Raw genomic sequence first — 17,109 nt, 5'->3', positions numbered from 1 at the left:
AATCCCCCTCACCTCCCCTCTGTTATAATTTTTGTACAGGTCCTTATAAGCCTTATAGGTGCTCTGATAGTTGTTTGACCCACTGTGGGTCTTCCGGTCTCGTTCCTCTCAGTATTTATTTGTCTGTCCTGCCGTCGCAGAACATCAGAATTTTTTTGGAATTGACGAACGCCTCGGGCCGGTGGCCATCAGCTTCCGTCGAGAGGAGAAAGAAGGATCCAGCGGCGCTCAGAACAACTGTAGAATCATATTTCGCACCACAGAGGTAAAAGCAGCGCGCTTCTCCTGTCCTGTGTGTAAAATTGATTCGACCGGATGTGTTGAGTGTGAATCCCGTCCGCAGATGAAGACTCTGCGAGGTTCCATCCTGGAGGAGTCGGTGCCCTCTGCGGCTCGACACACGACCCCCAGAGGCTTGACTCCCAAGAGGCTGTTGGAGTTCATCATGCCTGAGCTGAACCAGCACTGCCTTCGCTTGGCCTCAAACTCCCCCAAGGTGCGGGACACCCTGCTCAAACTGGATGAACAGGGGGTGAGTAACGCGACACCGGTGATACTGAAGACTGCTGCATGTGTCGGGCAGAAAACTGTAAATTGTGTCAAACGGCATCAGATAGGGTTTGTGTATTTTTCTCCACTTTATGTTAAAAGCCTACAACTGCTGTCCAAGAGGTCATTTAACCCAGTTATTACATTTGCTTCTATTCCATTAGAACTGGAGCTGTAAGCTAATTGTTTTCAAGTTGATTATGTGCTGCAGAAAGAGTAAAAAGCAAAAAGCTCTCACTTTATTGTTTTTCTCCTGTATTGTTTGACTTGGAGCCTTTGCTTTTTCTTCTGTATTTATCGCAAATATTATTGACTGAGTAAGATTCATTCAAATTTCAATTTGTTTTTAATTAACACTTCATATTTTGTCGTGATTAAAAATTTTAACATTTGTTTGTCACGCATCCTGAGCCCAAAACATTTAGTGTCCCAATTTGTTTGAAAAACACTCAAAAGAAACAAATTATGAGATTTAAATAATGAAATCAAAAGGTACTAATAAATATAAAAATGCACCAAACATTTAATTAGTGAGATGCAAAATATTTTTTGCTGATTACCCAACATTGAAGTCGTTTTTTTAAAACCCATATTTCTTTATTTCTATTGACTTTTTTGACATTGCAGAACCTGCCAAATGCTGAAGCTCCTTCATTATCCTGTAGGTGCTCTCTAGCCCACATCTGAAGTTATATATTCAATTTAATTCAATTTAATGTTATTTTATTTACATGTTGCCAAATCACAACAACACTTGTCCCCTCACGATGCTTTATACTGTAAGGGATAAGCATCGGCGTAACTTTGTGGGGGGTCTAAAATAAATAAATAAATCTGTGTAAATTCCACGATGACTAAACATGCAACTATTTTGCTGGTAATACCTGAAATAAATAAAGAAAATCAATAGCCTATTTATGCAAGATAATTCATAATATTACGCCCCTGGGTATAAAGCTCTACAACAGTAGAGATAAAAAAAAAAAACACATTTAGACGAACCTCTATAACCAAATATTTTAGTGACAGTGGGAAGGAAAACTTCCAGTACATCAGGATAGCCATTAGCTGCGACCAGTTGGAGGTGATGGGAGGAAGAAAGGACAAAAGACGTGCTGTGGAAGAGCGAGTTTAATAAAAACTAATGATTAAAGGCAGAGTGGCGTATAGACACAAAGTGATCTGGGTGGAAAGTGTAAAACTGCAAGAAATGACCAGTTAAAAAAGTCTTGGGAGCTGTGATGAGTTTGATTATGTTTACATTCAGTAATACCCAACTCCCTTGCCTTTTCCTGTAAAGTAAAATATCAAATAAAGGCTAGAAATGAGAGTTCTCACTCTAACTCTGTATATTTTTCAGTGCTCAATAACTTTTGTGCCTCTCTATCTTCCAGCTGAATTTTCAGCGAAAGGTTGGGATAATGTACTGCCGGGCCGGGCAGAGCTCAGAGGAAGACATGTACAACAACGAGAGCTCCGGGCCGGCATTTGAGAAGTTTCTGGATCTGCTCGGGGAACGGGTGCGACTGAAGGGCTGGGAAAAATACCGAGCTCAGCTGGACAACAAGAGTGAGCTACAGACACTTCATTTACACCCACATCTATTGGCTACATCTCACCTTGTCGCAGTACGATTATCCGAAGGGCATCAGTGCACCACAGAAAGCCGAAGATAACTCCTATCTAGCCACATGTAATCTGAGTAATGCCTGCAAAATAGCATAGTCACTGCTGATTATCTCTGAGCTGTTTTCCCTTGAGTGAGCAGCGGAGAACAGCGAACGGGACACATTTCATCCCGGCTGTGACAGCCTGAGTTTAGTGTTTCCTTCAGAGACGTTGACTGATTCTGCTAAATCTCTACCTGTCTGTCTCTTTCTCTGCGTACCTGTGCAGCCGACTCAACTGGGACACATTCGCTCTACACGCGCTACCAGGACTACGAGATTATGTTTCATGTGTCCACCATGCTGCCCTACACAGCCAACAACACACAGCAGGTAACAGCAGCCACAACCTAACAGGCCCGTGACACATGGTTTCCTTTTCCTGCTCTTTGTGTATCACAACACAATTCCACAGAATTGCAGTCTTCCTTCAGCCTTTGTTCAGTATTCTTCAAAAGACCGAATGAGCCACGATTTTCATTACGTAGCTCTCTGCGTACCGTCGTGCTTTAGTAAAAGCTGCAGAAAAAGCCTCTGCGCTCCACAACAAGCATGACATAAAAATCCTGCCCCCCAGTGTTCACTCCCACCATGAAGGTATTCACTGCTGCCTCGCAGGCCGTCTTCTGTTCATCCGGCTGTCGTGTTTTAACGTGCCGTCTAGGGTTTAAGCCTGTTTGATGTCATTTGCAAAGAAACTGGACATTGCATGTTAATATAGATTAAAGATTTTACATGGCAGTGATGGGGCACTGCATTGCCTCTTTAATCTGCAGCCTCTGCAGCAGCAGCAGCGGTTTAGGCTCCGGTAGCTTCGGTGCAATAATCTACAGCCAAGCCTGCGTTTATATCTTGGGTTTTTGTAATCTATTTTTATATGTTTGTCTATGAAGAAAAGCGATTTAAATCACAACAAATCTCCCAAAGTATGATTAATGAAGTTCAGATGAAAAGACGCAGGAGTATTTACAACTTATTTAGTTTATTTATTCTAATAAACATGATTAATTGTCATTGTTTTGTTCACGTTTAATGCGTCATGTACAGAGCATTAAAACGGAAGAAGTCATGAGTAAATGGGCCGATTGGTAAAACACGATCGTTGTTATGATGAACTCGCTTATTTCATTTGTAGGCCTGTCTTGAAGCATTATCTGTCTGCTCTTCCCTTAAATGTTTTTGTTTGGTAGGTAACTGTTCTCAGGTTTAATTAGCTGCAATGGCCTCTGGTTTAATTAATGTCTGTGTTTCTGTTTGGTCTCATCAGTTGCTGCGGAAGCGCCACATCGGTAACGACATTGTGACGATCGTGTTTCAGGAGCCGGGCGCTATGCCCTTTACTCCGAAGTCCATCCGCTCCCATTTCCAGCACGTCTTCATCATCGTGCAAGTTCACGAGCCCTGCACCGAGAACACCTACTACAGGTCTGACTCCATCATTCTCAGGGGTTTAACGAGAATTTGTACATTTTTTTAGCAGCTAAAATTAAAAAAGCACTTAGGAAAAGGAAATCAGGGATTTGGGTTCTTTGTGTGAGAAGTGGCAGATTTAAGTAAGCTATAAGGATTTTTAGTCGATCTAAAAAAAAAAATTTTAAAAACTGCGGGTGTTAGAGTCACATCCTGGTATTTGCGTGTGCTCTGTCGCAACAACACTCCAAAACAAAACAAGACATAGATTGAATGTTCCTGCTGCACCCTCTCCTCACTCCTCATTTCTCTTCCTCTCAGGGTGGCTGTGACACGCTCTAAAGACATCCCATTATTCGGGCCTCTGTTCCCCAAAGGTGCCCGATTCCCTCGCTCGGCCGCCTTTAGAGACTTCCTCCTGGCGAAGGCGGTCAACGCTGAAAATGCTGCAGAGAAGTCAGAGAAGTTCCGCTCCATGGCCACCCGCACGCGTCAGGAATACCTGAAGGACCTGGCGGAAAACTACGTGACCACCACGCCCATAGACTCCTCCACTAAGTTCCCCCTGCTCTCCCTTGGCGGAAAGCGCAAAGACAAGATGAAGGGCGCCAAAGGGGCCGAGCTGCACAGCAATGGGGCCCTTGTGTGGGCGGTGATGGTGAACAGCATAGATGAATGGGAAGCCGGAGAGCACAAGCTCCCCTGTTTGCTCGCCGTGTCGACCGAGTCGGTGGTGCTCATCGAGAGGTACTCGCGCAAGGTGGTGTTCAACTGCTCCTGTCGCGATGTCATTGGCTGGAAGGCGGTGACAGAGCCCAAAGACGGGGGGCCCTGCTTAGATATCTTCTACGAGCGCGGGGAGTCGGTGTCGATCAGCATGATGGAGAACCAGGCAGAAGACATACGAGAGGTGGTGCAGAGGCTTGAGGTGGGTGACTGTGAACCAAATCGAAATTTCTGCGTGACTATTTTACGTCTTTTTCATTCCTTCACCCGAATCTGCTCTTCTGCAGCTGGTTACACGGGGCTGCGAGGCGCTGGAGGTCACACCCCTGCGCGACGGAGTGGGGCAGCCCGGCTTCCTGATGAACGAGGAGGGCTTTGTGACGGAGCTGCAGCGGTTTTGCTACGCTGAGAGCGGAGGCCTGCAGCTGTGGGCTCGCGTGGTGAGGCTCTGCGGGCACTCGCTGGTTCACCTGAGCCTCGACGAGAGGACCAGGCTGCTCCGCACCGCCCACAAGATCCACATCACCGTCATCCCACCGGACGAGAACGGCAAGCCTCGCAGGTGGGGACGAGAAGGGAGTCGTGGGTATTGAACAGGGCTTGTGGGACAGGTCAGATCGGAACAACACAAGAGCTACTCGCCTCTCACTCTTTAGTGGGTTACAGCCTGCAGTCAGTGTCACACCAGCTGACTAGAAGCAAGTCAATCCCTTTAATGATCTTTAATCACACTGTCACATGCTGCACTGCTGCTACCACCACCTTTCCATTCAGATCAGAGGCAGGACAGAAGCAGCTGTGGAGGGGACTGTTTAGATAAATGTAACCGATGCTCAAAATTCTTCTTTCGTTACAACAAAGCGCAAAGTCTCACAAAGACGTCAACGATATTTTTCCTCCCATCTCATCTTAGTTTCAGCTTAGTTAGCTTTTTTAAATTAATTTGTGTGTGTGATGTTTTTTTCCTCCATGTTCTGCAGGAGTTTCTCTGAGCTGTATCTGAAAGCCATCAAGGATGCAGAGTGCAAGCCCGGTGAGAATCAGTCAGGAGAGGCCTGGGTGCTGGACGAAAGGGAGGAAGAGGAGGAGGCAAAAAAAGAGGATGATGATGTGAAGACGGGCGGGGTCGAGGAGCCGGACACAAAGGAGGCGCAGGCGGAGACCGACGAAGGCGAAGAGCAGCTCTGCGATAAAGTGGAGAGCGAGCGCAATCCGTACTCGCTCCTCACAATGCCCAGCTTACCTTTGTTACGAGCCACATCTCTGCAGGACCAGCCGGCCAATCAGGGCCAGGAGGGCAGCGCTTCGCAGCTCCCGCGCAGCTACTCTCTGGAAAAACAGCTGTCCTACAGCGACACTTGCGACGCGGGGTGAGTGCGACTAAAACTTATAGAGGTGTTCTTTGAAGTGTTACGGCGGCGTCATGAAGAAACACAAGAAATGAAAATCAAGGAAAAAAAGAGAAGCTAGATTTTATAGAGGCTATTTAAATGCATCTGCTGATGATGCAAAATCTCCGTCACTTTGTTTTTATGTCACTTTTCTGGTTCAGAAGTTGAGGCACGGACTGATTTTATCTTCAGGGAATTTAGCGCCTCCACTTTTAAATGTTTGACATTGTATACTCACTTTGATGTTCCTGTTCAAATTGCTTTTTTAACTTTATTTTCTCTCATGTAGAAAGTGTAGTGTAGTAAACTGACACTAGGATATAATACTCAAAAAAATGAACGCAAATCGGATCTTGATGAATGAAAAGGACGTAACAGCAGTCAGCAGAAATCAATATTGTGCTTCAAAATTCAAATTGTTCAAGAGCTCCCTTCAATTTCGAGCGATATGTTTTAGTCTTTATTTATGTTTCACTTCTACTTGACTACATTTCAGAGGAAAACACTGTATTTCAGTCCCAGTGTCAGCTGGGATAAGCTCACTCCCACTGTTATTCTTTAGGGCGGATGGATACTGTGGTGCTCGTGCTTGTTCTTTTATCCATTATAGTCACTATAGTTTCTTTCTGAACAAATGAAGCGTTGTTAAAAAATATTAATGACAAACAGTTTAGGTTAAACCTGAAGAAGGATTTCTGATCTCCTCAGAATAAACAGAAGTTTGATGATATCAGTCGGAGATCTCTAACTAGGAACAATATTTTCACAATATTCTGTTCTTGCAAATAAACGATTAAGGGGGTTGATAACAGAAAGGAGCAGTTTCATCAGCGTGTATCATGGTTAAAAACTACTCAAGCAACGACAAGCCGTAAATACTGCTGATGATAGTATAGCACATTTAACATCCCCACAGTCATAGAGCTAACTTTTGATAATATAATCCCTTTTTCCTGATTTAATATGAACTGAAATTGAAGACTCTTTCCACCGCTTGCTTTTCTAATTGTCATGAAGCAGGTTGACTGGCCAAGCAGTTGATCTCCTGCTAGTGATTTTTCTTAATGAAAAGCAAAACAAAAACATCTTCAAGAACCATACAAACAAGTCAAGAATGATAGCCATGAAGCAAGCTTGCTTTCAATTCAGAGGTTACTTACATAATGATCTGCACTGTGCACTCTTTCCTCATTTTCTTGAGTATCAAAGGCCCCTCCGCATCTGTCTCGGGTAAATCCCTTTAACCACACTGGTCAGCTTGAGGAAAACGCTGTGCATAAAGGAAATATTCATGAGGATAATATTAAATTCTGCTGCTCGCTAAATCGAATTTGACTTCTTTTTATCGTCACACAAAGTAGTACTGAGAAATTAGACTGGACGGCATCACGTGATATATTTGACAGATAATTCTGCGAGTGCGCCACAGTAAATGTGAATCAGGCTCAAATCTGAGCCATCCTGGAGATTACTTCTCTGGTTTCTGTTTTGACCTTTAGATTGGTTTAAAAAAATAAAGCCTCAACATCCAATTTTCATTGGGTTTTTTGGGGTTATTTTTTCAACACCCTCTTTCCCTCCGCCCCGGTGTGCAGGCACGTGTATGACAACGTGGGGTTGAAGGTTGAACACCACATCTATGAGAACATCGGGGAGCTGAGGGATGCCACACCTGATCTGATCCTGGAAGTCAAACCGAAGGTTCCCCTCGGCGACGAGCAGGTGAAAAAACAGCGCGCCGCAGCACCTCTCCGTCTCCTTTCCGACACCGTTGTCTCTCCTTCATCTCAAACTCTGTCTTGTCTTCAGTTCATGGGAGCCGAGTTTGGCGATGACAAAGCCTCGGCGAGTGACTCCTCTCTCTCGTCTTTGCGGCTGTCAAGTGTGGATCGAGCTGAAAGAAATTCACGAGCCCTGAGTCTTCATAACTCCATCACCAAGAGTAAGTGCATGCTTTTTTAGAGCCTCATTGTATGTGCATAACAAAATCTAAAAGGGAAAATCTCATTCAGACAGAACAGCAGACACAGCCGCAGCTTAAATGAAGCCGAAATACAACAATTACACATGTTTGCGAATCATCTCTGCCTGATTTAACCTCAAATTCCTTTTTCCAGATTTCCTCTGCCTTAAAATCCTCTCTTCATTATCCTCCCTTTAGTCCCCACTGCATCCCCTTTGTTCCTCCTCTTTCATCCACGCTGCCCCCTATTCCGCTAATCTAATATCATCCCTGCTCCGCTGCCACCCCCTGCCAAGGCTGGGATAAAAGGGGGACAGATGGGTAGTGGGAGGGGTGGAGTTTTAGGCAGCCCCAATTCAAGGAACCCCTCTTACACCATCTGCTCTGCCTCCACTGAGACTATGAGACTCATCATTTAACTGCTGTAAGAGCACACTTGCTCATCCTCTCATCATCAGAGTCTTCTGATATTTTTTTTTCAGGGGGATGCAGGGTTCTCTCATTGAAATTTAGCTTCAAAATATGTCTTAAACCAGTACTTTTCACTACCTTCAATGTCATTAAAACCCTTATATTCACAAAAATTCACCAAAACTATTAAAATGTTAAAGCTCCCTGTCTTGCACCGTAACTCTCATGTACTATATTTTGATCGCGTGCTCCTATAAATTTCATCTTAGTTGGTCTGACATGGCCAAGCCGGCACATCAGCTCATCTGTGCTCTAAAATCTGACCAGCAGTAACACAGCAGCACCCCCAGGTGGGGACTCTTTGCTATTGCAGAACCAGAAGGAATCAGCTGCTTCACACATCCCAGTCCTCTTGCGCTGTTACCTATAATCTTAGGCATGTTTAGTGAACTTTTTCCTCTGTGTTACAGTTCTCTCGGAGACAACAGATTCGACTGAGGAGGAGTGGCAGTCGATTTCTGACCTGGCCACAGCCTGCCGCAACATCCTGGAGGCTTTGTCACGAGAGGGTGAGGAACTGTTTATATATACTTGATAAATGTGGATTAGACTGTAAATAATGCATCAAGCTCCTAAAATGTTCTGCACAATCACAGGAAAATAGACTCACTTTACTGTAAGTAAATAACTGTAACATTGCCTTAATTAGCTACCCATTATGCGCTATAACTAAAAGCATCCTGGATGAATGCCACTTGGCCTGCACCTCCACCCCATCAAACACCTTTGGGACCACTTAGAAAGACTAAACTTTAAGCCCAGCCGAACTTCGACATCTGGCCTCGCTAATACTGCATAGAAACAAACCTCTGCGGCCAGAATTAAGATGCTGGAAACTCTTTTTAGAAGAGCAAGGGCTCCTGTAAGAAACAGATCCGGAATAGATGTTTAAATGAGTGATCTAGTTGTTTGTCCTTTGGCCACATAGCATAAGGGTTCCCAGATTGACTGCTCAGGTGCACTGTTGTTGCACCACCTTAACAAATAGAATAAAAAATAACTGGAAGTAAAGAGTATTGCAAATGCTACCTGTCTGCCGGACATGTCAACAGCCCTCAGCCTGCGGGCATCATTTGTTGGGAACAGTTAGCTAATGCGAGCATGGTGCCAAGCAAGCAATGCATCAAATGAGCAGTCACAACAGTTTTCGTGTGTAGCATGTCAGAAATGTTGGTGTGTTCTTTGGTGTGTTTGGGCACAAAAAGTTGCATGTTGTATAAAAGTGTTGTAAAAAGGGGGGCATGCAGTCGTCTGAAAAACTAAGAACATCCCTGATTCTGTAGCTTGTAGATCCACGATTAGCAGCAATAACTTGAAGTAATTGGTTACTGTGTGACATTATTTGTCTCACACATTATTGTGGAGGATTTTTGCCCACTCTTCTTTACATGTTGCTTCAGTTCATTGAGGTTTGCGGGCATTTCTTTATGCACAGCATTAATAGGTTCCCACCACAGCTTTCAGTCAGGTTGAGGTCTGGACTTATTGCAACACCCCGAGTTTTTTCATTTTCAGCCATTTTTTTGCAGATGTGCTGCTGTGCTTAGGATCATTGTCCTGTTGCAAAATACAAGCTTTAGCTGTGGACAGATGGCCTCACATTTGACTCTAGAAATGTTCACGGTCGACTTGATGAGTGCAAAGTCCTGTGGCTGCAAAACAAGCTCAAAGCATCACCCCTCCACCACCGTGCGGGACAGCTGGTATGAGGCGATTTGGCCAAATATGGCATCAGGCATTAAATGCCAAACATCTAGTCCAAAGACATTGTTCCACAAGTTTTTGTGTAAGAGGTTTTCTCCTGGCAAACCTTCCAAATAAGTCGTACTTTTTTAGTGTTTTTCTTACCATACATGACCTTTAACACATGATCCCCACGTTGGTGTCGTCCCCACATCATCATTATACTGTTGGTCCAGGATCAACATCCCAATTGACCAGTGAGCCTATCTGAGATTTTATTTACCATTAGTCAAGCAGTTAGCTAACACTTTTCTGAAAACCAACATGAGTAACCTTAATTTGGCTAACAGCAAACCTAAATTGATTATATAGTTGTTATTAATATTGTTATTAATAACTGTATGAATTAATTTAGAATGCTTGAGGTAGAAGAAGAAGAAGATGATTCTAGACGAGAGTTTTATATAAAAACAAAGGTGTTTGGTTTTTTTTTCCACATTACAAAGAAATGACATCACAACAACGTGATTGGTCGGTTGCAATCTTAACATTATTATGATTAGCACCTACACCAACTTTAACATTTAAGCTGCTAACTGAATGTGAAGGTGCAGGTGTAGGTGCAGGAAACTACCAAAACTTCTGCTTTTATAGAGGTGATCACACCTGCTGATGGACAATTAACCAAGTGCAACTGATTAGCAGGATCTGACTCCTACTTACCCTCTTAATTCTTATAAACGCAGTGAGAGCGTACTTAGCTTGTCACAGGAGTGCATAGAGTCAAAACATCTTTATTGACTTCATCAACTTTCACATCTCTGTCTCATCACATTTTATTTAATTTACTGTATATATCACTTATGATCATTATAATAATGTGAATAATGTTCCTTATCGCAGACCGCAAAGCCGGAGACCCCTCCCAAGCAGGCGCTGATCAAACTGACGGCAAGCCAAAAGAATCAAAGGAGAGGTGGGTTGCTATAAAGTGCGTCTAAGCCGAAGCAGTTCAACATCTTTGTAGTTAGCGCCTTTGTCTGAATTACTCCCTTTTCTCAATTCAGTTAGAACGGCACCTCTATTCTCACTCAGTTATTTAGACTACATCCAGCTGTTTGAGTCAACGTGATGGCTTCTCGCCGCCATAAAGAGAAGCCCCTTGCTGACTCGGTGATGCAGTTCTGTGTGTGACTCACTGCTGTGGCTTTTTTTTCTTTAAAACTGTAGCTCCATTTTTACTTGTCTTCAGTGGCCTTGTTCGCCTCCTCCATGCTGAGACTGAACAAACAAAGTCCTGCAGATCTGCCGGAGACAAAACAAAGACAGAAACAAATGTCAACAGTAGATAAGCAAAAACAAAGTTGTGAATATTTCTTTGATAAATCAAGTTCACATCAAAAACACAACAATAAAATCTTCAAGTTATGCACACATTATAGTTAACAATTGGAGTGACGCTGACAGCAGTTAGAGCGCATTTTCCCACCTTTGTGTTATTAAACACGCAAATTTATAAATATATGGGGGAGGGTTTCCAGTTGTCAGATCGTATTTGGTGATCGTCATGAAAACCAAATGAAGTTTCTTTAAAGATCAAACACGCTACACTGCAATTTCTGACGAAATGCATCGTGGGATGACTGCGCTCGCTCAGAGCGGCTCTGCTCGTCGGATGTAGCAATTACTGTAAATTGATGTGTGAGCATTACAAGTTTCATTAAAAGGCAGGAGGGACAAAACGTCGAGCTCCGAGGCTGTCAGAGTGACAGATGGCGTCTCGAGCAATCAAGCAAATTGAAAAGTTCACACATTTGGTTCGAGAGGAAAGGAAAACTTTTCCACTGCAGGCTTTTGTTGATTTGATGGCTGGGATGCTGAAACACCCTGACGCTTTGTGTTATATTCATGCATTTATTTTTTCAAGATATTATTTATTTATTTGTTCGGATTAGAAAGGGGGAAATCATGAGGTCATCGTCATGTGATCGCTTTTGACAAAGTGTCACTGCCGCTCTCTGTTGCAGTGACTCTCCAGGCCACCTGGAGGAGAAGGTGTCGCAGCTGGAGGCCATGCTGAAGAAGCTGCAGGATGACCTGCAAAAGGTGCTTTGACTTCCATGAATGTTTTTCTCTCTGTGGGTAACATTTTTCAGGGATCCTCAGCTCAAGCAGAAAAATCAGCAGGTAGAAGAAACTATCACTTAAATCGCTAAGCTTCTGTCACTGCGGAGAGATGATTTCCATTTGCCAGTGCAGCCTTTTGTTTACTCATGTCGAATCACAGCTATACAGATGCATTAAATACACACGAAAAACAAACAAACAAAAAAAAAAACACTATAAAAAATCATTTATTTATTTATAATTTCGTGTACAGAAATTATTATCAGATTTCTTTTGAAATTCCAGTATTATACATTTTTACATGTATTTATGACAACTCCTTCAGTGCTTTGATAATGTGATGATGTGCTCTGTTTGTTGGTTTGTTTTGTTTTGTTTTTATTTTCATGTCGATACCTCTGAATGCTGTGTAGCCATTTTCACACATGAACTCCAGACGATGTTGATGAGTCACATCAGGACTTTTGTGTGCAGCTCCCCTTTTTTGTCGTATTTAACTCACGTCAGAAGTGTTCTTACTAGCGGAAATGCTCGAAGCGGTGCAGAAAGGGGTGCTTCCTGAGTAGAGCGAGCGGGAGGCCCGACTTGTGGCACGCACTCGCTGTGAACTGAGCTACCTGCACGATTCTCATCACTCGTTCTTGTGCACTTTATACCGCTCGAGCACGCAACCCCGTCGGGTGATTTATAGAAAAGATCGGCGGTGCAGAGCATGTGTGAAAACGGCAAGTGTCAGGAACTCAAAGGCCACTTTACGCAACGTTTCCGGAGCCTTTAACCACATCTGATGGCTACTACAGACAAGTGGGCATTGTGTTGCGATTTTTTTTATTTTTAATTATTATTATTTTTGCCAAACACTGTATATGTCCTGTACTGTATATGTACAAAGCAAACATATGGCAGTTTTTTTCTATTTGAAGTCCTTGTTTAGGACTGCAACTATACCTATTTTCAGCATTGAGAGATCTAATGGATATTTTTCTAATCATTCACCTCCGAATTTCCAATGCTGTAATAACAAGACAAACAAACAAACTAAAAACAGAACATTTGGTGCTGAAACAATTAGTTGATTGAGAGAAACTGAATGCTTCTTAGTGCCGTAGCCTCTCAGATATGAGGATTTGCTGCTTTTCTCTGTTTTACTTTAAAACCAAGCAATATTAAAAAACATTAAGTTGGACTTTTGCAAGCTTGATGTGATTGTTTTCCATAGTTTCTGGCATGTGATCGATCGGTGAAAGTGTTCAATGAAAAATAATCATCAGACTTTTCAATCACGAAAATAACCCCTAGTTGCAGCCCTACACCCCACTGTAAGACGCCCTTAAAGCACTGATTTTAATAAATGATATGCAACAGTGAAAAGTCAGCAAATGTTTGGTTGTGTTTACCTGATAAATGTCTAAAACAGCAACAACAACAGCAAAAAAATCTTTTCTTTCAAACAAGTGATTGACTAATTGTTTCTGCGCTGTTTCGGGATGCGACTTTATTCTTGCTCACACCACATTGTGTTGTTTTTATCTCATCACTCTGTGTGTTTATTTGTACCATAGACTGTATATAAAGACCGCATACAGAGACTGTTATATACAGTCTATGACTTGTACCCACAAGTTGCTTAAAGCCACCGGTGCACCTGCCGCTCTCCTCCCATTCCTGCCACAGCCATCTGAGCAACAGCTTTTTTTTTGTTCTGTTGTGTGCCGATGTCTTACAGGAGAAGGAGGACAAGGCGGTGCTGCAGGCTGAGGTGCAGAGCCTCAGGCAGAACAACCAGCGGCTGCAGGAGGAGTCACAGAGCACGGTGGCCCGTCTCATCAAAGTCACCGAGCTGCTGTGCAACGTCAACAAGCCTTGTTAGCTTCACCGCCGCACGTGCGTGCACGCACGGAAATCAGCAGAGTGATGCAAATCGTACAGTGCGGGTTTTTTTACGCTCGACACATTTACTTTGTTCTGACATATTTTGAAAACACACACACATACCTATCCTCTTTAATCTCACAGTCTCTTGTCCTGAATCCTGGACTTGCCTGCTGGTGAGGGAGTATGCAAATCAATTTTTAGGGGGAAAAAAAGACATTTATCACCCAGTGATGACCTTTGCAGACTGACCGACACAGGCTGCTGTGTTGATGTGCTATGCCAGAGTGCTTCTAGTAGTGTGTGTGTGTATGTATGATTCGGTGTGTGTGGATGTGTGTGCGTCTATATATTGCTTCAAATACTTGACGAGCTGGGCTTAATAGCACTTGCTTTAAAAGACTGAGAGACACTGAATAGCATGTTTGGTGGTGTTTTAGCCAAAATGACCAAAAGTGTATATATATATATATAGTTTATGTATGTAAATATATATACACACAAAGTGTGTGTGTATATATGTGTGCGTGTGTGTGTGTGTGTATGTATGTATGTATGTATGTATGTGTGTGTGTGTGTGTGTGTGTGTGTGTGTGTGTATATATATATATATATATATATATATATATATATATATATATATATATATATATATATATATATCACCAGTAATATATGTGAATTGTAGTACTGCTATCCTGCCAGACATGTAGTATGTAGTTGCAATGTCTGAGTGTGGTTCTGGCTGATAGTGTGGAAGGCCTTGATGTAAAAAACAAGAAGGAGGGAGAAAAAAGGGGGGAGACATGAGGATTACAAGCCTGTAGGCAGCCTTCTACTTCAAAAGATGTAATGACTATAACTGACTCGCTTCAGAGTCCATTACGTAAGGACATCACACTCCCTGCCCTCTTCACTTCTCAGTAGTACTGTATTTAAGAAATTCTCTTTTTTAGGGAGAGACTATTAAAAAGCGAAAGAAAGAAAAAGCCCATGAAATAAGGGACGTAAACTGGAAATGCTTAAAAAAATGAACTGAGCATGCGTGTCTGTCTGAAGTATGTGTGGGGAAAAAAAGAGTGTTAAAGGGACGCTGAATAAGGGTTATACCTCTCCTGAAGACACAGACTACAGCAGGAAAGAACTGCTCCGGCTTCCTTCCATGATTGCCTGTAGCTGTTATCTTCTAACCTCACTATTGTAGCAGCCATACTGTAGAAGATCTCCTCCTGCTGGCCTGAACCACTGAATGCCAAAAGGCAGCTTTTTATTTCAGCTGGCAAAATAGCTTTAGGTGTCCGAATAACAGCACCTTTGAACTGATAGTGAAATACAGAATATTGTATTTAAATATGTTTTGTGTTTGGCGGATGTCTACCGTGACTATTTTTGGGGTAATTGTTTACTACTGCTCATGAGTGGTGGCAGTAAGGACGATAGGTGAAGTCTTACCTTTCCACCCTGGTGTGTGTTTGTGTGTGTGTGTGTGTGTGTGTGTGTTTCTGTGTCATTCTTGCACTTTTTTCCCTTTTTTTTTTTTTTTTTTTTAATGTAAAAATCAACCCTCGGTGGGGCACATACTGTACTTTCTTTAGGCTGCCCAGGTAACGTCTTGTTCAACATAAGGAGGTGGTAAGATCTCATCCCCCTGACACCACCTTACCTCACCTTTCTGTGTCCACTGCTGACGAACAAAGTGCGTTCAGAGGAGTTTTGGACTGCTTCTCCTCAGTGCCAACGAAAAGCCCAGGCAGCTCTCCCAAACCCCACACAAACTAATCTCCAAACTCTGAACTCTGAACTCCGAGTGGAAAAAAATGGGAATGCCAAACGTTCGCTGGACGCCCAGAATCCGTTGTTTCTTGTACAAACTTCCTCTTGTAATTTTATTTTAGAGTCACTGTGAATACCTGGTACCAGCATATTAAGATACAGTATATACAGATTAAATTATGAATCGAAAACTTTATCAGTATGCGAAGATACTGTATGTACAACTGAACCGCTCCATGTTAGTGCATTGGGTTGTGTATGCCTTCCTTTTTGCAGGACGATGACCAATAACCAATGCAGACGAGTATTGATCATGGCCGGCCGGCTCTCGTTTGATCTCCTCTTCATGCTGAAGCCTCGAGGGCCGCGAGAAGACCCGTTTTACTGTATCTTGTATAGTTATTTAGATTGTAGGAGAGGTTGGTGAAGCATGAGAATGTGCCAAGCAACTTCTGAGCTCCCCTCCGTATGTGTGTATCTATAAAATGTAACTTATTAATCAGTGCAAATGTGGATTTTCTTGTAGCTGTTTTAACTGGAGGAAAGTAGTGAGGATGAAAATGTGAAACAAGGCAGAAAGGAAGTGGGCTTGCTTCTAAGTTTGACTTTCTTTTGTAGACGACCAGCAACTATGATATAAGATGACAAAATGCTATCTGAAACTCTTTAATGTAACTATGGGTCTTGTTATTGTTCGAGCTTTTTCAGCTATAGCTCTTTCATATTTGATAAGGTCTTAAAAATAACACCATTAGGTACGCCTTAATGTGTAAATCAGAAAGGATGGTCCAACTGGTCATACTGGTGTTAATGTGAAGGCTTATTTCTCTGACTTTGTGCCTACCTTAAAAAAAAAGTAATGTATGCTAACCCAGCTTAGAGTTTTAATTTCTTTGACTTTGGTTGCACTTTTGTTTTATTTCCATTTTATTTTATTTTTATTTTTTTGTGCCAGATGAAGGATTTTCTAAGAGACGACAACATCTGGTCTCATCCCGCTGGTTGAGGAAAAGTCATTTGGGTATTTTGGTACCACGTGATCTGAAGATCGGATAATAATAATAGATGTGTGTTGTTAATCTCAAGCATCACTGAAGCTTCACACAGCTCGACAAGTACCACAGATTGTTAAGAGAAGCGACATATAAATATATATATGATTTTTAAAAGTCAATAAAAAGGAAAAAGGTGCTTAAAATGACGGCTGATGATGCGTTGAAATCAACACAGTGAATTTGATGAACTCGGTCTGAGTTCATCACCTATTAGAGATGATTGTGTGATTTTTAAAAATGCACTTTAATAATTTCAAAGGGATAAATGTTGGGAGAGACAACGGTCACCGTCTGCTTAACCTGATATGACATCAAATACCCTGAAAGCAGATTACAAGGAGAAATCATATTCTGTGTTGGCTTGGATTTTTCAAATCTGGAATCTGAGGGATTTTGTGGATCACGGAGCAGGCAGGTCACTC

General features: G+C 42.5%; 1 protein-coding gene across 7 annotated transcripts in view; it reads left to right on the top strand.

The window, feature by feature from the left end:
• The window catches only part of sipa1 (signal-induced proliferation-associated 1), a 38,694-nt gene extending 21,861 nt beyond the window's left edge, over positions 1-16,833 (top strand). For all 7 annotated transcript variants that reach the window (XM_082548028.1, XM_082548024.1, XM_082548022.1 and 4 more), the window contains exons 3-16: positions 141-265; positions 344-532; positions 1,944-2,118; positions 2,446-2,549; positions 3,484-3,641; positions 3,948-4,554; positions 4,640-4,914; positions 5,333-5,722; positions 7,339-7,465; positions 7,553-7,685; positions 8,588-8,686; positions 10,764-10,836; positions 11,888-11,966; positions 13,714-16,833. In XM_082548028.1, coding sequence (XP_082404154.1) covers positions 141-265; positions 344-532; positions 1,944-2,118; positions 2,446-2,549; positions 3,484-3,641; positions 3,948-4,554; positions 4,640-4,914; positions 5,333-5,722; positions 7,339-7,465; positions 7,553-7,685; positions 8,588-8,686; positions 10,764-10,836; positions 11,888-11,966; positions 13,714-13,857 — 2,678 coding nt within the window. In that variant the 3' untranslated portion in view covers positions 13,858-16,833. The remainder of the gene's footprint in view (positions 1-140; positions 266-343; positions 533-1,943; positions 2,119-2,445; positions 2,550-3,483; positions 3,642-3,947; positions 4,555-4,639; positions 4,915-5,332; positions 5,723-7,338; positions 7,466-7,552; positions 7,686-8,587; positions 8,687-10,763; positions 10,837-11,887; positions 11,967-13,713) is intronic.
• Positions 16,834-17,109: the final 276 nt, after the last annotated feature.

Source organism: Aulonocara stuartgranti, assembly GCF_965226115.1.
Source record: "Aulonocara stuartgranti genome assembly, chromosome: 10".
NCBI lineage: Eukaryota > Metazoa > Chordata > Actinopteri > Cichliformes > Cichlidae > Aulonocara > Aulonocara stuartgranti.
This window is presented reverse-complemented; position numbering and strand designations above follow the sequence as displayed.